This window comes from Babylonia areolata, chromosome 2 (genome assembly GCF_041734735.1).
Source record: "Babylonia areolata isolate BAREFJ2019XMU chromosome 2, ASM4173473v1, whole genome shotgun sequence".
Classification (NCBI taxonomy): domain Eukaryota; kingdom Metazoa; phylum Mollusca; class Gastropoda; order Neogastropoda; family Buccinidae; genus Babylonia; species Babylonia areolata.
In genome coordinates, this window is record NC_134877.1 from 544,118 (window position 1) to 566,929 (window position 22,812).

Sequence of the window (22,812 nt, forward strand, 5' to 3'; positions counted from 1 at the left end):
AGCAGCATCAACAGCAGCATCAACAACACCAGCATCAACAACAGCAGCATCACAGCAGCATCAACAGCAGCATCAACAACAACAGCATCAACAACACACCAGCATCAACAACACCAGCATCAACAACAACAGCATCAACAACACCAGTATCAACAACACAACCAGCATAACAACACCAGCATCAACAACACCAGCATCAACAACACCAGTATCAACAACACAACCAGCATCAACAACACCAGCATCAACAACACAACCAGCATCAACAACACCAGCATCAACAACACAACCAGCATCAACAACACCAGCATCAACAACACAACCAGCATCAACAACAACAGCATCAACAACAACAGCATCAACAACACAACCAGCATCAACAACACCAGCATCAACAACACAACCAGCATCAACAACACCAGCATCAACAACACAACCAGCATCAACAGCACCAGCATCAACAACCAGCAGCTAGCGTGTTTCCCACCGAATCCAAGTGGAAAGACGATAACAGTGTGACGCAAAACAAAGTGGGGGAGGGCAGGCGCTGTACACAATAACGAAAAGACCAGAAACTGGGTGCTCGCTGCACGCAGGCACACGCCCTCAAAAAGAAAGGTGTTGACTGAACTCCGTTGAGTGGGCCGCTTGGAAGGCCGCAGAAGTGGGCCTTTCAGATTGAAAACAAAACAGAAAGACAGAAAAAGAGGACGTCCGTAAATGGATGCGCAGATTCCAATCACTGACAACAAAGCTGACACGAAAAGCTGTGAAAGGAGAGACACTTGAGACGAAAAGTGGGCGTGCAGGTAGATGTCAGTACGAAGATGTCATCTCGCGACCCGTCTTGACCAAGCTGCCCTTGGAAAGAGGGGGCTACGCAGCTGCTGTTCACTGGTCTGGCGATCAACGTCATCGCTGATAACGACCACGTCGGCCGTGCTGGAGGCGTGAGAACCGACCTCATAAAACTGGCCACCACAGCTCTGACCAGCACCATCTTTTGGACAAGTTGCTACGATCGTTGAAGAGGCTTTCAACCTTCAGGCATAACTTGACATCTTGTTGAGATATTCTTTGTTACGTGTTGTAGCTTTCAGGAGAGCGAGTGAAGGAGATTTATATGTTATATTCCAGCGTCTCGGATTCTTCGGTCGTTCATAAATTTGAGGAGATTTCACGGAGGGGAGATTCACATCTCTTCTAACATCTTGGATTGTTCGGTAGTTCGTTAGTAGATTGGAGGAGATTTTACTGAGGCTGTTGTTTTGTTTTGGCTCTTAGCTGTTCGGGAAGGCCAAGTGTACCAGGTAGAGCTGGGAACCGTTATCGATTAGGATTCATCATGTTCTTTACATACCTCCTTCTGTCCGTTCTTGGCTACCTGTTGGCTGTCTTCTACTGGTAAGATGCTTGTGCCTCGCTCCTTTGTCCTGTCATATGTTGTGCCTCGCTCCTTTGTCCTGTCTTATGTTGTGCCTCGCTCCTTTGTCCTGTCATATGTTGTGCCTCGCTCCTTTGTCCTGTCTTATGTTGTGCCTCGCTACTTTGTCCTTTCTTTACGTTGTGCCTCGCTCCTTTGTCCTGTCATATGTTGTGCCTCGCTCCTTTTTCCTGTCATATGTTGTAGCTCGCTCCTTTGTCCTTTATGTTGTGCCTCGCTCCTTTGTCCTTTCTTTATGTTGTGCCTCGCTCCTTTGTCCTTTCTTTACGTTGTGCCTCGCTCCTTTGTCCTTTATGTTGTAGCTCGCTCCTTTGTCCTTTATGTTGTAGCTCGCTCCTTTGTCCTTTCTTTACGTTGTGCCTCGCTACTTTGTCCTTTCTTTACGTTGTGCCTCGCTCCTTTGTCCTTTATGTTGTGCCTCGCTCCTTTGTCCTTTCTTATGTTGTGCCTCGCTCCTTTGTCCTTTCTTTACGTTGTGCCTCGCTCCTTTGTCCTTTATGTTGTAGCTCGCTCTTTTGTCCTTTCTTTATGTTGTGCCTCGCTCCTTTGTCCTTTATGTTGTGCCTCGCTCCTTTGTCCTTTCTTTATGTTGTGCCTCGCTCCTTTGTCCTTTCTTTATGTTGTGCCTCGCTCCTTTGTCCTTTATGTTGTGCCTCGCTCCTTTGTCCTTTCTTTACGTTGTGCCTCGCTCCTTTGTCCTTTGTGTATGTCCTATATTTCCCGACATCATCTTGATTGTTTTTTTCTGACACTGTTGCTGTCTTCCCTCCCCTCCTCCTCCTCCTCCTCCTTCCTTCTTTAGCAATTTATTCTTTCACCTTTATTTGTACGTTTCTCGTTTGTATTTTGCAAGACTTAATCACAAACGTTTGTTAATTCATTACAAATTTCACACACAAATCTCTTTCAAGATAAGATATATATCTATGGAATAAGTTACCTCTCTAGACACAAAGAAAAAATTCAGTGCAATGTCGCATTACCTTATGATAAATGTTTTTCCTTTTTGCGATCCCCACAAACACAGTCATCAACGTGTGTGCACTTTTTCAAACGGCAATCATTAAGTTTGGGATTACTTTTAATATGTTTTCTATTACAAATCTATAAATCAACATATACATTTTTTTCACGCAATTGTAACAAGACTGCGTTATTTCTATGTTTGGCATTTATGTTGATCTAGCTAAAATGAAGTATTATTACTGTTATCATCATGATCACAGTTAATGTTATCATCATCATCACAGTTAATGTTACCAGAAGCAGAATCGTCATTGTTGTTGGTGCAGGCAGACAACACAGTGTTGGTCATTGTTGTCATTGTTGTTGGTGCAGGCAGACAACACAGTGTTGGTCATTGTTGTCATTGTTGTTGGTGCAGGCAGACAACACAGTGTTGGTCATTGTTGTCATTGTTGTTGGTGCAGGCAGACAACACAGTGTTGGTCATTGTTGTCATTGTTGTTGGTGCAGGCAGACAACACAGTGTTGGTCATTGTTGTCATTGTTGTTGGTGCAGGCAGACAACACAGTGTTGGTCATTGTTGTCATTGTTGTTGGTGCAGGCAGACAACACAGTGTTGGTCATTGTTGTCATTGTTGTTGGTGCAGGCAGACAACACGGTGTTGGTCATTGTTGTCATTGTTGTCATTGCTATTGGTGCAGGCAGACAACACGGTGTTGGTCATTGTTGTCATTGTTGTCATTGCTATTGGTGCAGGCAGACAACACGGTGTTGGTCATTGTTGTCATTGTTGTCATTGCTATTGGTGCAGGCAGACAACACGGTGTTGGTCATTGTTGTCATTGTTGTCATTGCTATTGGTGCAGGCAGACAACACGGTGTTGGTCATTGTTGTCATTGTTGTCATTGCTATTGGTGCAGGCAGACAACACGGTGTTGGTCATTGTTGTCATTGTTGTCATTGCTATTGGTGCAGGCAGAGAAGACGCCAGATGAGGGTGTTCAAGGAGCTGGGCATCCCGGGCCCCGAACCTCACTTCCTCTTCGGCAACCTGCTGTCCTTCAAGGGCAAGATGATGTTTCAACAGTACCTGGAGTGGCACGACACCTATGGTGAAACCTTTGGGTCAGTAGTTGGTCTTTCTCTTCTTTTTGGTCATTTTTTCTTTCTGTTTCACTCTTTCGTTCCTTTCTTTCTTTCTTTCTATCCCCGCTCGTGAATGAATTCTTCATACCTCCATGAAACTAAAGCTTTCTTTCTTTCTTTCTTTCTTGCCTCTTTTCTTTGTCTGCTTGTATTTGTGCTTTTTCTTCTTGCTTTTTTTAACTGCACTTTCACGTTCATTTTTCACGTTCGATTTTTACGTCCATTTTTCACGTTCGATTCGTTTAGGAAAAGCGTTTTGGTTCGGGTTTTTTTCTGTTACTTGCAGTGGCGTGAATCCTTGACTAAATTTCTGTTATTTGCAGTGGCATGAATCATTGACTAAATTTCTGTCGTTTGCAGTGGCGTGAATCCTTGACTAAATTTCTGTCATTTGCAGTGGCGTGAATCCTTGACTAAATTTCTGTTATTTGCAGTGGCGTGAATCCTGTCCATCTCTGAATGCAAACCCACACGTGGTGAGGACAAAACAGAACCAACTAAACACGACACGTTTTTCCATTGGTTAAAACTTATCCTTCCAGAAGACACGTATTTTACTGTTGCAGTTGTTGTTGTTGTTGTTGTTGTTGTTGTGTGTGCTCCTACAATTTTCCTCTCTTTTTTTACAGTGGGTCCTCTAGCTTCCTATTTTTTCCCAATCTCTTTTTAGCATTTTTTTCTTCTTCTTCTTCTTCTTTTTTTTTTTTCTTTTTTTTATACATTATACATTGTTCAAGATCACAAGTAAACGTTTTAAATCAGGTTGAGGTCCTGAAGGTCCATTGTTCAGCTGGGGTCTTGCTGCCTGGATGGTGGTGTGGCTCCAGAAGTTGGGTCCTGGTTTGTGACACGAGATTCAGTCTGTGCCCTGTTGTTCCCACAGCTATTTCGAGGGCCCCACCCCGGTGCTGGTGACGGCCAACGCAGACCTGCTGCGCCAGGTGTTCGTCAAGCAGTTCAACAACTTCCACGCCCGCAAGCTGTGGCCCGTGCAGGTGGACCCCGACAACACTGACGACGCCCACCTCTTCTTTGCCCGCGGACAGCGCTGGAAACGTCTGAGGTCCATCGTCAACCCCGCCTTCACAGCCAGCAAGCTGCGCAAGGTCAGTCTGCTCGGACACTGCTCGGGCACCACGGACATCCGTAGGGATAAACAAAGTGCGGTGTGTGTGTGTGTGTGTGTGTGTGTGTGTGTGTGTGTGTGTGTGTGTGTGTGTGCACGCTTTTGCAGTGCGTGGACAATTTTTCTTATTTTGGTTTTAGTCATTTGCCTTCTACATATATTTCTTTCCTGTTTTTTTGTTTTTTGTTTGTTTGTTTGTTTGTTGTTGGGTTTTTTTAATATATATTATATCTGAATGTACGTACTTATTTGCTTATTTTGGGCCTGTTGTTGATGGCGGCAAATGGTGCGTGTCTGTGCAGATGCAGCCTCAGATCAACCGGTGTGCACAGCACCTGAAGGAGGTCGTGGACCACCTGGCTGACCAGTCTCAGGAACAGCGGGTCGACATGCTCAGGTCAGGACTGCCCACGTCCACAACTTGTGCTCATTGTCTCTCTCTCTGCCTCTGTCTCTGTCTCTGTCTGTCGGTCTCTCTATCTATCTCTCTCTCTCTCTCTCTCTCTCTCTCTCTCTCTCTGCTTCTGCCTCTGTCTCTGTCGGTCTCTCTCTCTCTCTCTCTCTACCTCTCTCTCTCTCTCTCTCTCTCTCTGTATTGTCTGTTTCTCTCTATCATGCGCATACACACACATGCACACTTTTTCTCCTCTTCCTCCTCCTCTTGCTCCTACTGCTCTTCCTCCTATTCCTCCTCCTCTTCCTCCACTTCCTCCTCCTCCTCCTTATCCTCCTCTTCATCCTCATCTTCCTCCTCCTCTTCCTCCTCCTCATACTCCTCTTCATCCTCATCTTCCTCCCCCCCCCCCCTGAGGTCAGTGATGACGTGTGGCTGTGTGTCCCAACAGTGTGTCCCGCCGGCTGACGGTGAACGTGATCGTGGGCTGTAACCTGGGCCTGGAGGAGGACGCCCTCCACAACCCGGACAACGACTACCTCCGTCACCTGCAGGGCGTTATTGACGACACCAGCAAGCAGCCTGTCCTCTACCTCTTGGGATGTGAGTCCTGCCGCCCCCTCATCATTCAGATAGCTGTCTGTCTGTCTGTCTGTCTGTCTGTCTGTCTATCTATCTGTCTATCTATCTATCTATTTGTCCATCTATCTATCTATATTTTTTAGCTAAATCAGCGTGTCAAAGCTTGATATTTACTCACGTTGGTGACTTAGAACTAGGTTCATGACGTAGTTGTTGCGGATAGCTTGAAAGGTTTATGGGTTTTGGTTGGTGTTTGTTTTGTTATGGGTTTTGGTTGGTGTTTGTTTTGTTTCCTTTGCAACGAAGGTAATGAAGTGTTGATTCGGAGGCAGAGGATGCGGTGGACTTAAATATTGATCACAGTGCATTGAAATTTTGGCTTCACACTGTCAGGAGATGCTTTTTTTCCACGAAAGAATACCACAGTGTTTGGCAAAACCATGTGGATGAGTGTCTGTATCCCAGTCTGTTTTCTTTTGATTATCCGGTAGCCTCTTAATTAAGAAAGGAGTGGTGAAGGCAATGTGTGTGAAAAGAGTGTTGATGTGTGTCCTGTTTCATTAACTAGGGAAGGAGTGATTAAAGAAATGTGTGTGAAGAGTGTTGATGTGTGTGTTGTGTGCTGTGTGCAGTCATTTTCCCCACGCTGAGCGCCCTGTGGATGTGGGTGTACAAGTTCATGCACAACTTCTGCTTCAACCCTGTCTTCTGGCTGGAGGAGCGGATCACGGACATCCTGCACTTCCGCCTCAAGTCCCCTGAGGTCAGTTCCTCTCTCTCTGTCTCTCTCTCTCTCTCTCTGTCTCTCATCTCTCTCTCTCTCTCTCTGTCACACAACCAACCCCCCATGCCCCCCCCCACACACACACACAACCCCACCTCACCCCTCCACCCCCACCCCCCCTCCATACACACACATGCACACACGCGCACATAGGGATGCCTACTCGTAAAAACATGCACAGGTTCGAGAGGGAGACATTGACGGAGGGATGCAGAAAATGTGAACGGCAGCAAAATCTCTGTCTCTGTCTCTCTCTCTCTCTCTCTCTCTCTCTCTCTCCAATACATATAATTAAAATGCAATTAAAATGACAGTGTCTTTAAAATGGCTTACTTTCTGTGTTCCAGAAGTCCGAAGACTTCCTGCAGCAGCTGCTGAACGCCAAGTTCCAGGCGAAGACTGTGGGGGACAGCCAGGACGAGACGGACATCAATGGAAACTCGGTCAACTTCTCACAGCTTTCTCAACCGGTAAGCTTGTGTTGACGTTAGTCTGCACGTGGAGATTTTACAGCTTTTTGTTGACGTTAGTTTAGTTATTGTCTGTGACAGCTTTCTCAACCAGTCAGTTTTTGTTGACGTCAGTTTAGTTATTGTCTGTGACAGCTTTCTCAACCAGTCAGTTTTTGTTGACGTCAGTTTAGTTATTGTCTGTGACAGCTTTCTCAACCAGTCAGTTTTTGTTGACGTCAGTTTAGTTATTGTCTGTGACAGCTTTCTCAACCAGTCAGTTTTTGTTGACGTTAGTTTAGTTATTGTCTGTGACAGCTTTCTCAACCAGTCAGTTTTTGTTGACGTTAGTTTAGTTATTGTCTGTGAACTTCTCAAATGTTTCTCGACTGCTAAGTTTTTGTTGAAGTCAGTTTAGTTGTTGACTGAGTGGTTGACTGGATGGTTGACCTGGTGGCTGGTTGGTTGATCGGCTCACTGGTTGGTTGATCGGCTCACTGGTTGTTGTTTCTGATGATGTTCTTGTTGTCGTTCTTGTCGGCATTGTCTGCGTTGGTTTAACTGGGTTTGTGTTGGACAGGAAGGTTTTGTTTGGTGATGTTGTTCCGTGGCCCTGATGCCCAAACCAGTGAGGGTGTCCCTTGCTCACGTCTTTCCTGCTGTGACAGGAGGTTGTGGCGCACAGTCTCCTCCTGCTCCTGGCTGGATACGAAACTACCAGCACCACTCTGGGCTACATCTTCTACGAGCTGGCCACCAACCTGCACGTGCAGGAGGAGCTCCGTAAGGAGATTGTGGACCACGTTCCGGAAAACCAGGTGCCCCACTACGACGTCCTCCGCCAGCTCAAGTACATGGACATGGTCATCAGTGAAACACTGCGCAAATACCCCATGGCAAGCACGTGAGTTTGGGCCTGGGCTTTGGTCGTGGTGTGTCCTTCCTCTGTCTGTCTGTCTGTCTGTCTGTCTGTCTCTCTCTCTCTTATTTGTTGTTTCTTTTTTCCCTCCTTTTCCCCTTTCTTTCTCACGTTTACAGTGATGTTCTTGTTTTCTTCGGTTCTTTCTTTGTTTGTGAATTTCCCACTATCATTGTTTTTCCTCTTTGTTTTGTCACTGGTCACACACAGCGGGCGGACATTATCAGCGGGAAGAATCAGACATGAATTTCCCACTATCATTGTTTTTCCTCTTTGTTTTGTCACTGATCCTACATCGCGGGCGGACATTATCAGCGGGAAGAATAGTCCGCCGCACCACAAAGTTTCCAGCATGTCCAAGTGATTTTAAAAATTAAATGTGATAGCACTGGAACCAAAGACATGTTCATCGTGATTCGACTACCCCATCCACAACACCCTCTCTCTCTCTCTCTCTCTCTCTCTCTCTCTCCTCTCTCTCCTCTCTCTCTCTCTCTGCCCTGTGGTTTCTCTTGAACCTGTTGAAGGCTGCATTGTGTTTTGAAGGTGTGTGACAGAAAAGAGGAAACTTTATTATCTGAAGAAATGTGACGTGATGTGACTTGACGTGGTGTGACCTGACGTGATGTGACTTGACGTGGTGTGACCTGACGTGATGTGACTTGACGTGGGGTGACCTGACGTGATGTGACTTGACGTGGTGTGACCTGACGTGATGTGACTTGACGTGGTGTGACCTGACGTGATGTGACTTGACGTGGTGTGACCTGACGTGATGTGACTTGACGTGGTGTGTGTGGGTTCGTGCTTCTGTGTGTGTCTGTCAGTATTATCAACATTGTCATTCTTCATTATTATCATCATTATGACGATGATGATGGTCATGACAATGATAATAATGACAATGACAATGATGATGACAACGATGATGATGGTGATGACAATGATGATGACAATGACGACGATGATACAAATGACAATGATGATGATGACAGTAACGATGATGACAATGACAATGATGATGATGGTGATGACAATGATGATGATGATGATGACAATGACGATGATGATACCAATGACAATGATGATGATGACAATGACGATGATGATACCAATGACAATGATGATGATGATGATGACGATGACGATGTGTGTGCCGCAGTGTGATCGCCCGGCAGTGCCAGGAGACGTGTCAGCTGGAGGGACTGACCATCCCGGGGGGCATGCTGGTTCAGGCCAACGTGTGGGCCGTGCACAGAGACCCCCGCCACTGGGGACCACAGCCACAGGAGTTCGATCCCACTAGGTGTGTGTGTGTGTGTGTGTGTGTGTGTGTGTGTATGTCTATGAAAGCTACAAGTTCAACTCGATCATATCAAAGTAATATCAATAAACTCTCGGGGCCTTGTTTTCTGTATCCGCGACAATTTGATGTGTTGAATCCTTATTCATTCATTCATTCATTCATTCATTCATTTACCTATCCCTGTGACAATGTATGCATGACAGTCAGTTTTGTTTGGCAATGACAATCAGAACAGCAGAGGAGCTAACTGCTGTCCTGACTATCTGGACTAGAATTTGACTCTAGTGGAGAGTCTTGCCCAACTTACATCTCCACTCTCTCCAACAAGAGGGTTTCAGGACTGACTGACTGAGTGACAGTGGTGTGCTGTGTTACCTGTGACAATGTAGTAGCGATGTTCCCCTGACTGACTGACTGACTGACTGACTGACTGACTGACTGAGTGACAGTGGTGTGCTGTGTTACCTGTGACAATGTAGTAGCGATGTTCCCCTGACTGACTGAGTGACAGTGGTGTGCTGTGTTACCTGTGACAATGTAGTAGCGATGTTCCCCTGACTGACTGACTGACTGAGTGACAGTGCCGTGCTGTGTTACCTGTGACAATGTAGCAGCGATGTTCCCCTGACTGACTGACTGACTGACTGACTGACTGACTGACTGAGTGACAGTGCCGTGCTGTGTTACCTGTGACAATGTAGTAGCGATGTTCCCCTGACTGACTGAGTGACTGAGTGACAGTGGTGTGCTGTGTTACCTGTGACAATGTAGTAGCGATGTTCCCCTGACTGACTGAGTGACTGAGTGACAGTGGTGTGCTGTGTTACCTGTGACAATGTAGTAGCGATGTTCCCCTGACTGACTGAGTGACTGAGTGACAGTGGTGTGCTGTGTTACCTGTGACAATGTAGTAGCGATGTTCCCCTGACTGACTGACTGACTGACAGTGGTGTGCTGTGTTACCTGTGACAATGTAGTAGCGATGTTCCCCTGACTGACTGACTGACTGATGACAGTGGTGTGCTGTGTTACCTGTGACAATGTAGTAGCGATGTTCCCCTGACTGACTGACTGACTGAGTGACAGTGGTGTGCTGTGTTACCTGTGACAATGTAGTAGCGATGTTCCCCTGACTGACTGACTGACTGACTGAGTGACAGTGGTGTGCTGTGTTACCTGTGACAATGTAGTAGCGATGTTCCCCTGACTGACTGACTGACTGAGTGACAGTGGTGTGCTGTGTTACCTGTGACAATGTAGTAGCGATGTTCCCCTGACTGACTGACTGACTGAGTGACAGTGGTGTGCTGTGTTACCTGTGACAATGTAGTAGCGATGTTCCCCTGACTGACTGACTGATGACAGTGGTGTGCTGTGTTACCTGTGACAATGTAGTAGCGATGTTCCCCTGACTGACTGACTGACTGAGTGACAGTGGTGTGCTGTGTTACCTGTGACAATGTAGCAGCGATGTTCCCCTGACTGACTGACTGACTGAGTGACAGTGGTGTGCTGTGTTACCTGTGACAATGTAGTAGCGATGTTCCCCTGACTGACTGACTGACTGAGTGACAGTGGTGTGCTGTGTTACCTGTGACAATGTAGTAGCGATGTTCCCCTGACTGACTGACTGACTGAGTGACAGTGGTGTGCTGTGTTACCTGTGACAATGTAGCAGCGATGTTCCCCTGACTGACTGACTGACTGAGTGACAGTGGTGTGCTGTGTTACCTGTGACAATGTAGTAGCGATGTTCCCCTGACTGACTGACTGAGTGACAGTGCCGTGCTGTGTTACCTGTGACAATGTAGTAGCGATGTTCCCCTGACTGACTGACTGAGTGACAGTGCCGTGCTGTGTTACCTGTGACAATGTAGTAGCGATGTTCCCCTGACTGACTGACTGACTGACTGACAGTGCCGTGCTGTGTTACCTGTGACAATGTAGTAGCGATGTTCCCCTGACTGACTGACTGACTGACTGAGTGACAGTGGTGTGCTGTGTTACCTGTGACAATGTAGTAGCGATGTTCCCCTGACTGACTGACTGAGTGACAGTGCCGTGCTGTGTTACCTGTGACAATGTAGTAGCGATGTTCCCCTGACTGACTGACTGACTGAGTGACAGTGGTGTGCTGTGTTACCTGTGACAATGTAGTAGCGATGTTCCCCTGACTGACTGACTGACTGACAGTGCCGTGCTGTGTTACCTGTGACAATGTAGTAGCGATGTTCCCCTGACTGACTGACTGACTGACTGACTGACTGACTGACTGACAGTGCCGTGCTGTGTTACCTGTGACAATGTAGTAGCGATGTTCCCCTGACTGACTGACTGACTGACTGACAGTGGTGTGCTGTGTTACCTGTGACAATGTAGTAGCGATGTTCCCCTGACTGACTGACTGACTGACTGACAGTGCCGTGCTGTGTTACCTGTGACAATGTAGTAGCGATGTTCCCCTGACTGACTGACTGACTGACTGACTGACTGACTGACTGACTGACTGACTGACTGAGTGACAGTGGTGTGCTGTGTTACCTGTGACAATGTAGTAGCGATGTTCCCCTGACTGACTGACTGACTGAGTGACAGTGCCGTGCTGTGTTACCTGTGACAATGTAGTAGCGATGTTCCTCTGACTGACTGACTGACTGACTGACTGACTGACTGACTGACTGAGTGACAGTGCCGTGCTGTGTTACCTGTGACAATGTAGTAGCGATGTTCCTCTGACTGACTGACTGACTGACAGTGCCGTGCTGTGTTACCTGTGACAATGTAGTAGCCATGTTCCTCTGACTGACTGACTGACTGAGTGACAGTGCCGTGCTGTGTTACCTGTGACAATGTAGTAGCGATGTTCCCCTGACTGACTGACTGACTGACTGACTGACTGACTGACAGTGCCGTGCTGTGTTACCTGTGACAATGTAGTAGCGATGTTCCCCTGACTGACTGACTGACTGACTGACTGACTGACTGACAGTGCCGTGCTGTGTGCCTGCAGGTTCAGCCCGGAGCGGAAGTCGGGCCGTCACCCCCTGGCCTGGATGCCGTTCGGAGCGGGGTCCCGGACCTGTGTGGGGCAGCGCTTCGCCCTGGTGCAGATCAAGATGGTGCTCTGCCACCTGCTGAGGGAGCACCGCTTCCTGCCCGCCTCGGACCTCCAGGTCCCCCTGGTGCTCAAAGAGGGCGCCACCATCCTGCCCAGAGATGGCGTTCCTGTCAGGGCCGTGCCCATCTCCTGAAACGTTGTCAAGCCATGCATTGAGAGGTCTGTCAGTGATCCGTCTGGAGAAAACTGAATGTTAACAAGACACAGTGAGGGCTGTCAGTGATCCGTCTGGAGAAAACTGAATGTTAACAAGACACAGTGAGGGCTGTCAGTGATCCGTCTGGAGAAAACTGAATGTTAACAAGACACAGTGAGGGCTGTGAGTGATCCGTCTGGAGAAAACTGAATGTTAACAAGACACAGTGAGGGCTGTCAGTGATCCGTCTGGAGAAAACTGAATGTTAACAAGACACAGTGAGGGCTGTGAGTGATCCGTCTGGAGAAAACTGAATGTTAACAAGACACAGTGAGGGCTGTCAGTGATCCGTCTGGAGAAAACTGAATGTTAACAAGACACAGTGAGGGCTGTCAGTGATCCGTCTGGAGAAAACTGAATGTTAACAAGACACAGTGAGGGCTGTCAGTGATCCGTCTGGAGAAAACTGAATGTTAACAAGACACAGTGAGGGCTGTCAGTGATCCGTCTGGAGAAAACTGAATGTTAACAAGACACAGTGAGGGCTGTCAGTGATCCGTCTGGGGAAAACTGAATGTTAACAAGACACAGTGAGGGCTGTCAGTGATCCGTCTGGAGAAAACTGAATGTTAACAAGACACAGTGAGGGCTGTCAGTGATCCGTCTGGAGAAAACTGAATGTTAACAAGACACAGTGAGGGCTGTCAGTGATCCGTCTGGAGAAAACTGAATGTTAACAAGACACAGTGAGGGCTGTCAGTGATCCGTCTGGGGAAAACTGAGGGTGTGAGGGACCATTATCATCGTCACAACTGCTGGTCTTTTGTGTGTATTTATGTGAAAGACTGGACATTTTGTGAGTCTTCATGTGAAAGACTGGACATTTGTCCTCGTCTTTTTTTTTTTTATCTTTTTTTTTTTTTTTTTTTTTTTTTTTTTTTTTTTTGCCAAAGATTTTACCAAAACCTTTTAACTGTTGCGCTGTGGGTATTTGGATGCTCTTCACCAGCACACAAACTCCATCTTTCTGAAATCTGTCCATCATCTTCTTCATGTAGATTGCACATGCACAATGTAATTGATAACACAGAGCTTACCCTACAAGCCAAATGCAATTGATAACACAGAGCTTACCCTACAAGCCAAATGTAATTGATAACACAGAGCTTACCCTACAAGCCAAATGTAATTGATAACACAGAGCTTACCCTACAAGCCAAATGTAATTGATAACACAGAGCTTACCCTACAGGCCAAATGTAATTGATAACACAGTGCTTACCCTACAAGCCAAATGTAATTGATAACACAGAGCTTACCCTACAAGCCAAATGTAATTGATAACACAGTGCTTACCCTACAAGCCAAATGTAATTGATAACACAGAGCTTACCCTACAAGCCAAATGTAATTGATAACACAGAGCTTACCCTACAAGCCAAATGCAATTGATAACACAGAGCTTACCCTACAAGCCAAATGTAATTGATAACACAGAGCTTACCCTACAGGCCAAATGTAATTGATAACACAGAGCTTACCCTACAGGCCAAATGTAATTGATAACACAGTGCTTACCCTACAGGCCAAATGTAATTGATAACACAGTGCTTACCCTACAAGCCAAATGTAATTGATAACACAGAGCTTACCCTACAGGCCAAATGTAATTGATAACACAGTGCTTACCCTACAAGCCAAATGTAATTGATAACACAGAGCTTACCCTACAAGCCAAATGTAATTGATAACACAGAGCTTACCCTACAAGCCAAATGTAATTGATAACACAGTGCTTACCCTACAAGCCAAATGTAATTGATCGATGATCTGGACTGTTAGCACGATGTCTTTGGAATCTCGTCTGGTGTTTGTCTGATGTGTGCAATATGGTCACTACTATGACCAGTGAGAAACTCGGAAACAGCTGTGAAGTGATGTGGTGTGTGTGTGTGTGTGTGTGTGTGTGTGTGTGTGTGTGTGTGTGTGTGTGTGTGTGTGTGTGTGTGTGCGCGCGCGCGCGCGCGCGTTTCTGTCTGTCTGTGTAACTGTGTGTGTGATCTGTAATTTTGAAACGAATGTGCTTTCCAATACAAAAATATTATAGAGCGAAAAAGACAGCGAGAGAAGAGTAACCGAAGCAAGCTCTGATTCGTTCATTTCTGCATGGGGTCAAAAATCAGTCATGGTTTAGCCTTTAACTCACTCAGTACGGCCAGTCCTCTCTTCTCCTCTACACAGACCCCTCAGATGTCCTATGGGTGTCTGAATGACCCAACCTTTAGCTTCCGTCGTCAGAATTGTGGTATTCTTTGTCAACATTCACCTCTTCAGTATAAGAGCCTTCCGTTTGCAATATTTTGATGATGGTAATTGGGGTGAAACGCTGTTAACGTCGTCTCTTTCGCCGTTCGTACGGAGAGAGTTAAAAGGTTAGCTAAGGAGCAGGGGGGTGGGGGGAGGGGTGAAAAACTCAATACGTGCTCATGTTAGCGATTTCGTTCCTGCTAAAGGGAAATTAGCATGCACAGGTGTGTGTATGTATGTATGTATGTGTACTTGAATATAATTGTGTTTGAAGCTATTCCGTCTGTCCATTTTAAAACTCGTAAAAACGTGATGGCTTGCAGTGCGTTACTGTAACATTAGATAAGTTTTAAAATGTAGGAATCTGTGAACATGCCTGCTTGTAGGTATTGGAGGAGGATTTTTTTATTTAGTACATAAATGTGTGTGTGTGTGTGTGTGTGTGTGTGTGTGTGTGTGTGTGTGTGTGTGTGTGTGTGTGTGTGTGTGTGTGTGTGACAGAAAGAACCGTAAGATGATATGATGATGCTTGCAATGTACGTGAATAAAGTGATGTTTGACAGAAAGAAACAAGATATGATGAAGCTTGCAATGTACGTGAATAAAGTGATGTTTGACAGAAAGAAACAAGATATGATGAAGCTTGCAATGTAGGTGAATAAAGTGATGTTTGACAGAAAGAAACAAGATATGATGAAGCTTGCAATGTAGGTGAATAAAGTGATGTTTGACAGAAAGAAACAAGATATGATGAAGCTTGCAATGTACGTGAATAAAGTGATGTTTGACAGAAAGAAACAAGATATGATGAAGCTTGCAATGTACGTGAATAAAGTGATGTTTGACCTAAAAGAAACGTAAGATATGATGAAGCTTGCAATGTAGGTGAATAAAGTGATGTTTAACCTAAAAGAAACGTAAGATATGATGAAGCTTGCAATGTACGTGAATAAAGTGATGTTTGACAGAAAGAAACAAGATATGATGAAGCTTGCAATGTACGTGAATAAAGTGATGTTTGACAGAAAGAAACGTAAGATATGATGATGCTTGCAATGTAGGTGAATAAAGTGATGTTTGACAGAAAGAAACAAGATATGATGAAGCTTGCAATGTAGGTGAATAAAGTGATGTTTGACAGAAAGAAACAAGATATGATGAAGCTTGCAATGTAGGTGAATAAAGTGATGTTTGACAGAAAGAAACAAGATATGATGAAGCTTGCAATGTACGTGAATAAAGTGATGTTTGACAGAAAGAAATGTAAGATATGATGAAGCTTGCAATGTACGTGAATAAAGTGATGTTTGACAGAAAGAAACAAGATATGATGATGCTTGCAATGTACGTGAATAAAGTGATGTTTGACAGAAAGATACAAGATATGATGAAGCTTGCAATGTAGGTGAATAAAGTGATGTTTGACAGAAAGATACAAGATATGATGAAGCTTGCAATGTAGGTGAATAAAGTGATGTTTGACAGAAAGAAACAAGTGTACGTGAATAAAGTGATGTTTGACAGAAAGAAACAAGATATGATGATGCTTGCAATGTACGTGAATAAAGTGATGTTTGACAGAAAGATACAAGATATGATGAAGCTTGCAATGTAGGTGAATAAAGTGATGTTTGACAGAAAGAAACAAGATATGATGAAGCTTGCAATGTACGTGAATAAAGTGATGTTTGACAGAAATAAACAAGATATGATGAAGCTTGCAATGTAGGTGAATAAAGTGATGTTTGACAGAAAGAAACAAGATATGATGAGGCTTGCAATGTAGGTGAATAAAGTGATGTTTGACAGAAAGAAACGTAAGATATGATGATGCTTGCAATGTAGGTGAATAAAGTGATGTTTGACAGAAAGAAACAAGATATGATGAAGCTTGCAATGTACGTGAATAAAGTGATGTTTGACAGAAAGAAACAAGATATGATGAAGCTTGCAATGTACGTGAATAAAGTGATGTTTGACAGAAAGAAACAAGATATGATGAAGCTTGCAATGTACGTGAATAAAGTGACGTGTGCACAGTAACAGTGTGGCCTGGTGGTCTTCACGTGGTGTGTCCCTCTGGTCACGTCACTGTCTCTACCTCACCTCCTCACCCCCTCCCACATGCATACATCACATGCCACGGCCTCTCTCTCTCTCTCTCTCTCTCTATCTATATATATATATATATATATATATATATGTACATATATTATTTAGGCTCTGGGCGAAACCTGGCATTGTGAAATTGCATCACAACATGTACGTCATGGCGTGCTTGCGTCATAATAGCTGCGAAAGAGTGACCCTGGTAACCTGTAAACAACTTATCCCTTGAGGAAGGAACGTGATCGTTCCGAAAATTTGGAATATTTGACAGATTGATGTGTTTGTTTTCTTTTCTTTTTTCTCTTTATATATATGTGTGTGTGTGTGTGTGTGTGTCTGTGTCTGTGTGTGTATGTGAGAGAGAGAAGACAAGACAAGACAAGAGGTTTATTGTACATGGGCCACACTGAGGCCACTGTACAAAGGGATGGGAGAGGGAGGGGGTTGGGGTCAGGGTGTAGGTGCGGTCGGAAGTCGTGAGGTGGGGTCTGAGGGAGGGAGAGACACACACACACACAGGCTGACACACAGACAAACAAACAGACAGACATGCAAGCATGAATTATTATATACGCGTTCTTTCATGTGTATTATAGCCATATGCACAGGCGTGCGCACATGCAAAAATGCGCGTATTCGCACGCGCTTATGCTTATGTAACACACTGATATTCACATTCACACGCGATGCGCTCATTTCTACAAAAGCGTCTGCATGTGCGCGCGTGCGTGCATGTGTGTGTGTGCGTGTATGTGTGCGCGTGTGTGTGATCTCGTGATAAAAAAAACAAACAAAAACACAAAAACTCAAAAGTATTATGTAGCATTATTTGTGAATGCAAAAGTCTCTTATCAATGACTGCTGTTAAAGGAGTTTTCTCAATGACAATTCTCTTCCAAACATACACTGAAAGTGTATGGGAGTACCACAGCGAAATTTGCTGATGCACATTTTCGCAATGAGAATTAGATGATTTAAGTATTCTACCATTTTAGAAGAGAGACCACTCTTTGCAGGAATCCCAGGTAAGGCTTCCGACATCGATAGAACTAATCGTATATTAAATTTTCAACAACAAAAAAGCATTTTCTACGCATGACCATATGTGATTAATTTTGTTGCAGTCAAAGAAAAAGTGTTCAACATAATCTACCTCGTTAGTGCAAAATGTGCATTTGTTGTTGTTGTTAACAATCCCCACTTTGAACAGCAGAATGTTTGTTGGATATATATTGTGCAAAATGTTCCAGTGTAACTCCCGGGCGTAATCTGCTTTCATCAGTTGTTTTTCTAGCTAGACCCCAGTAAGTCCTGTCTATTGAGATGCCGAAATTATTTAACCAGAAGTTTTCACAAAGAGGTATACAAGCAAACCGTTCAATCATGCATGTGCGAAACATTCTTGCCGTTTTAAATTGTTGCCATTAAAACAGACACTAACATGTTCTTGAACTTCATCATAAATATAATTGGGAAAAATCCTTAGAAAAGATGTTACAGTCTGACGTACTGCAATGTACTGAGGAAACAGAGCTGGTGATGGTCCTAGAATATCCTGAACCTCTCTAAATGGTATGGTGGTATTATTGTTCAACAAGTCATGTATGTGTGTTATACCTTTGACAACCCATTCTTTAAAGTATATAACGTTATTCTGATGAGTAATCCTCTTATTATTCCAAATGCATTCCATGCGAAGATTGCCAGGGTGCTCATTTCATTATTCAGAAGCCACACATTCAGCGATTCCTGACAGAACAAAGAGGGGATTTCCTCCAGACCTCTACATTTCTTTTCTCCAACAGTGGAGTTTAAAACGGAAAAAATCTCTTCCCAATACAGAAAAGTAAATTTGTGGAATCCACGACCATTTACATTCATTAGAAGCTTCAGACAGGCCGATTCAGCCATTCACACTGAACAGACTGTTGTAAAAGCTTCATGTCAACCATATTTAGATCTCCTTTTGAATGTGCATTCATAATTTCGCGCATTTTAATCTTTTCAAAGACTTTTTTATTGCAGTTTTTCTTTCTCCATAAAAAGCGAAAAAATATAGTATTTATTTCAGTCAAGACTTTTTCTGGAATAGAAATTGCCTACATAACAAAAATGAACTGTGATACCAAAAAACTTAATCACGCTTATTTTACCCAGATAGCTTAAATTACGCCTCTCCCATGTGAAAATCTTTCATTTAATTGTTTGTATTCTATCAGTCGAATTCTTTTCAATTTCTGAAGCGCTGTTAACGTTAGAAAAATATTTACCCAAAGTTTTAGTTTCATCTGCCCATCGAAAGACATCGAAAGCCAAAACGTTCCTATTCATTATTCTTATTAAACCCCAGCCACATTGCTTCAGACTTACTTCTGTTTATAACAAGTCCAGACACTGTTTTAAAACTGCATAGTATGTCAAGCACTGCAGCGACATCCTCTATATCCTATAAAAACAAGGTAATGTCATCAGCACATAACAAAATTTTCTTCTTTTTTTTTTTTTTTTTTTACATATTGTCATTGTGTATTACATTGTCTACAGCATTCCCGTTTGTTCTTCTGTCGGATCGTAACCTAATAGCAAGCAATTCTACGGCAATTACAAAAGCCAAAGGCGAAAAAGGACATCCTTGTCGAATGCCACATTTGACATCAAAGTCTTCTGATATCCAACCATTGCAGCCAATCCGACTGCGTGCATGTCCATTAAAACACTTACCCACTTTACAAATTGAGGACCAAAACCGAAACGTTTAAAGGCAGTGATTATAAACTTTTTTTGATATTCTATCAAAAGCTTTTGAAAAATCCAAGCTAGCGATGCACCAGGTTTATTCTTCAACCTTATGTAGTCTATCGCATCATCAATAATCATAAGATTTAATGCAATGCTATGACCTTTAATGTAGCCAACTTGATCATCACTGACTATAGAAGATATGACTCCACTAAGTCTCATTGCAAGACATTTAGCTAATATTTTATAATCGGTATTGGTCAAAGAGATAGGCCTCCAGCTAGACAATTTACTCTTTGGAAGCTCTTTTCCTTTGTGTATGAGTGTTATTACATCGGAAGATTGCCTATAACTCAAGGATCCTTTCTCAAAAGAAGCGTCAAATGCGTTTACTAAAATGGGACATAGTTTACACCAGAACACTTTCGTGGATTCCGTTGATAATCCGTCTAAACCAGGTGAATAACCATTATTCATGCTCTTTAAAGCATTAGACATTTCCTCTGCAGTAACATTACCCTCACAACTGATCACTTGTCCAACATTCAGTTTGGGTATATTACACTTTTCTAAAAAAAAAAAATAATAAATCTGTTCATTCTTCAATATCAACTCTATGGTGATCATGACTATATATCTGTTTATAATACTCTTTCTGGGCGTAAAGGATTTCAAACTGATCTGTGACGACTTTATCGCCTTCGAGAACAGGTTGTGGTATGAGCTTAGCATTGGCTTTTGATTTTTCAAGATTTAGAAAGAATATTGTATTTTTATCTCCTTCTATCCACCTCGTTCTTGCCCGTGTCTGGCCCCTTTTTGTTTTTCTTGTTCAAATAAATCATATTGAAACAAAGGGTTTTCCCGTTTACGTATGGCTTCCAGATTGTGTGGATCTTTAGCAAGTAAGGATTCACAGCAATCTAAATCAGCCTGTAGCTGAATAAGAAAATGTTTTCTCTCAACAGCTCTTTGTTTACTGTATTGTATGGTTTCTTCCTTGATTTGTAATTTAAGCATTTCCCATTTTGTGTCATCTGTCATATCTTCATATTCATCATTAGAAATGAAAGATTATATTAGAGTATTTATTTTGTCTAAATAGTCTTTTTCTTTCAGTAATGAGTTATTCAGTTTCCAGTATCCTGGTCCACGCTCAACATTAGCACACTTCAAGTGAATACAAACACATCTGTAGTCAGACTGTGGGAAAGAACAAATATGACAGTACATCATCCACAGCATTTTCATTCAGAAATACATAGTCTAATCGCCTTGCAATCAAAGCACCTTTCACAACTCTAGACCAGCTAAATTCTTTTTGACTAGCATTGAAAGTCGCCAAGCATCAAATAAATTGCATGAATCAGCGAATTTCCGAAAGATTTCAACAATATCTCTGAGATGCCTTTCTCCACTAATGATATCGAGGTCGTTATCCATAACGGTATTGAAATCACCACACACTATCAGTTTATCACAGTCAATATTATTCAAAATAGCGGATGTCTCCAAAAGGAAATCTCCACGCGCACCATTCGAAGCATAAGTTTGTTTATTTGTTTGTTTTTGTTGTTGTTGTTGTGTGTGTGTGTGTGTGTGTGTGTGTGTGTGTGTGTGTGTGTGTGTGTGTGGAGTGATGGCCTAGAGGTAACGCGTCCGCCTAGGTAGCGAGAGAATCTGAGCGCGCTTGTTCGAATCACGGCTCAGCCGCATATATTTTATCCCCCTCATCTAGACCTTGAGTGGTGCTCTGGACGCTAGTCATTCGGATGAGACGATAAACCGAGGTCCCTTGTGCAGCATGCACTTAGCGCGTGTAAAAGAACCCACGGCAACAAAAGGGTTGCTCCTGGCGAAATTCTGTAAAAAAAAATAAAATCCACTTTGACAGGAAAAACAAATAAAACTGCACGCAGGAAAAAAAAAGGGGGTGGCGCTGTAGCGTAGCGACGCGCTCTCCCTGGGGAGAGCAGCCTGAATTTCACACAGAGAAATCTGTTGTGATAAAAAGAAATACATATATACATACATATATATATATATATATATATATATATATATATATATATATATATATATATATATATATATATATATATATACACATATATAAAGAGAAAAAAGAAAAAACAAACACGCTAATCTGTCAAATATTCCAAATTTTCAGAACGATCACGTTCCTTCCTCAAGGGATAATTTGTTATATATATGTATAATTTACTATACTGTGTGTTATGCAGACAGACACGCGAAACGCAGCGCTATCGATCTGCCCCGCCTTCTAACCCCCCCCCCCCTCCCCCCCCCACCCCCACCCCCACCCCCCCAACTCTCATCCCTCGACCACACTATCCTCGCCTTCACAACTGAAGAAAGAACCAACACCCAGCGACCATGATCTGTAAATGAACTATTCAGTTTCTGTGGACAGATGCGGGGACAGCCCAGGGAAATTGGGCACGTGTTTCAGGCCAATCCAGACCTCGTCTTGTTGCCACACCCCCGGTTTGTCATATCTCATACCTACGTCAATGCTCTTCATTCTCCTCCTTCTGACGTAGATCGTGACGTCAAAGGAACGATAAGGTCCAAGGGAAGATGAAATTTTGCGATAAATATATCTACCTGTGTGTATACCAGCTTAGGAGGAATAGACGTTGTTATCTTTATCGTAAGAAGACTTACCTTACATGATGACACCTTGCTTTTATCACTGATCGTAGGGCCAGGAACGATAATGCCGAGTTTGATAACTGACCAGTGGAGGTAGGGTCTGGATACTTCATTGAGGACCGATGCCCATACACACTGTTAAACGATGGTAAATGGGATGCAGACTGTTTTCGTTCCCTTCGTCATATTAATCGATCGATGGTAAATAGGATAAAGATTGTATACGTTCCCTGGGTTAAATTCCTTGAGGGATGGTAGATAGGATATAGACTGTATGTGTACCTTTGGTTAAAATCTTTGAGGAATGGCAGATAGGATACAGACTATATGTTCCTTTGGTTAAAATCCTTTAGCATAGGATATAGACTGTATACGTTCCTTTGGCTAAATCCTTGAGCGATTGTAAATAGGACATAGACTGTTTTCGTTCCTTTGGTTAAAATCCTTGAGTGATGGTAAATAGGGTACGGACTGCATACGTTCCTTTGGCTAGATCATTGAGCAATGGTAAACAGGATACAGACTGTATATGTCCCTTTGGTTAAAATCCTTGAACGATCGTAAAGAGGCCGCAAGTGGAAGCGATTCGGGCAGCACAGGTCAATACT

At 43.5% G+C, this 22,812-nt stretch overlaps 2 protein-coding genes across 2 annotated transcripts; one reads left to right on the plus strand and one right to left on the minus strand.

The window, feature by feature from the left end:
- The first annotated feature begins 1,017 nt into the window (after positions 1-1,017).
- On the plus strand, positions 1,018-15,159 carry LOC143296256 (cytochrome P450 3A2-like). Its single transcript, XM_076608095.1, has 10 exons — positions 1,018-1,404; positions 3,389-3,538; positions 4,443-4,665; positions 4,988-5,082; positions 5,531-5,682; positions 6,294-6,424; positions 6,793-6,915; positions 7,563-7,798; positions 8,976-9,119; positions 12,130-15,159. Exons 1-10 carry the CDS (start codon positions 1,346-1,348, stop codon positions 12,368-12,370), a joined length of 1,554 nt encoding a protein of 517 aa, XP_076464210.1. The 5' UTR covers positions 1,018-1,345; the 3' UTR covers positions 12,371-15,159.
- On the minus strand, positions 13,267-22,052 carry LOC143295892 (uncharacterized). The gene is made up of 3 exons (XM_076607569.1): positions 22,014-22,052; positions 15,647-16,513; positions 13,267-15,526 (listed from the first exon to the last, which is right to left on the minus strand). The coding sequence occupies exons 1-3, from the start codon at positions 22,050-22,052 to the stop codon at positions 15,086-15,088; spliced, it is 1,347 nt and encodes a 448-aa protein (XP_076463684.1). The 3' UTR covers positions 13,267-15,085.
- Between the last annotated feature and the right edge of the window lie 760 nt (positions 22,053-22,812).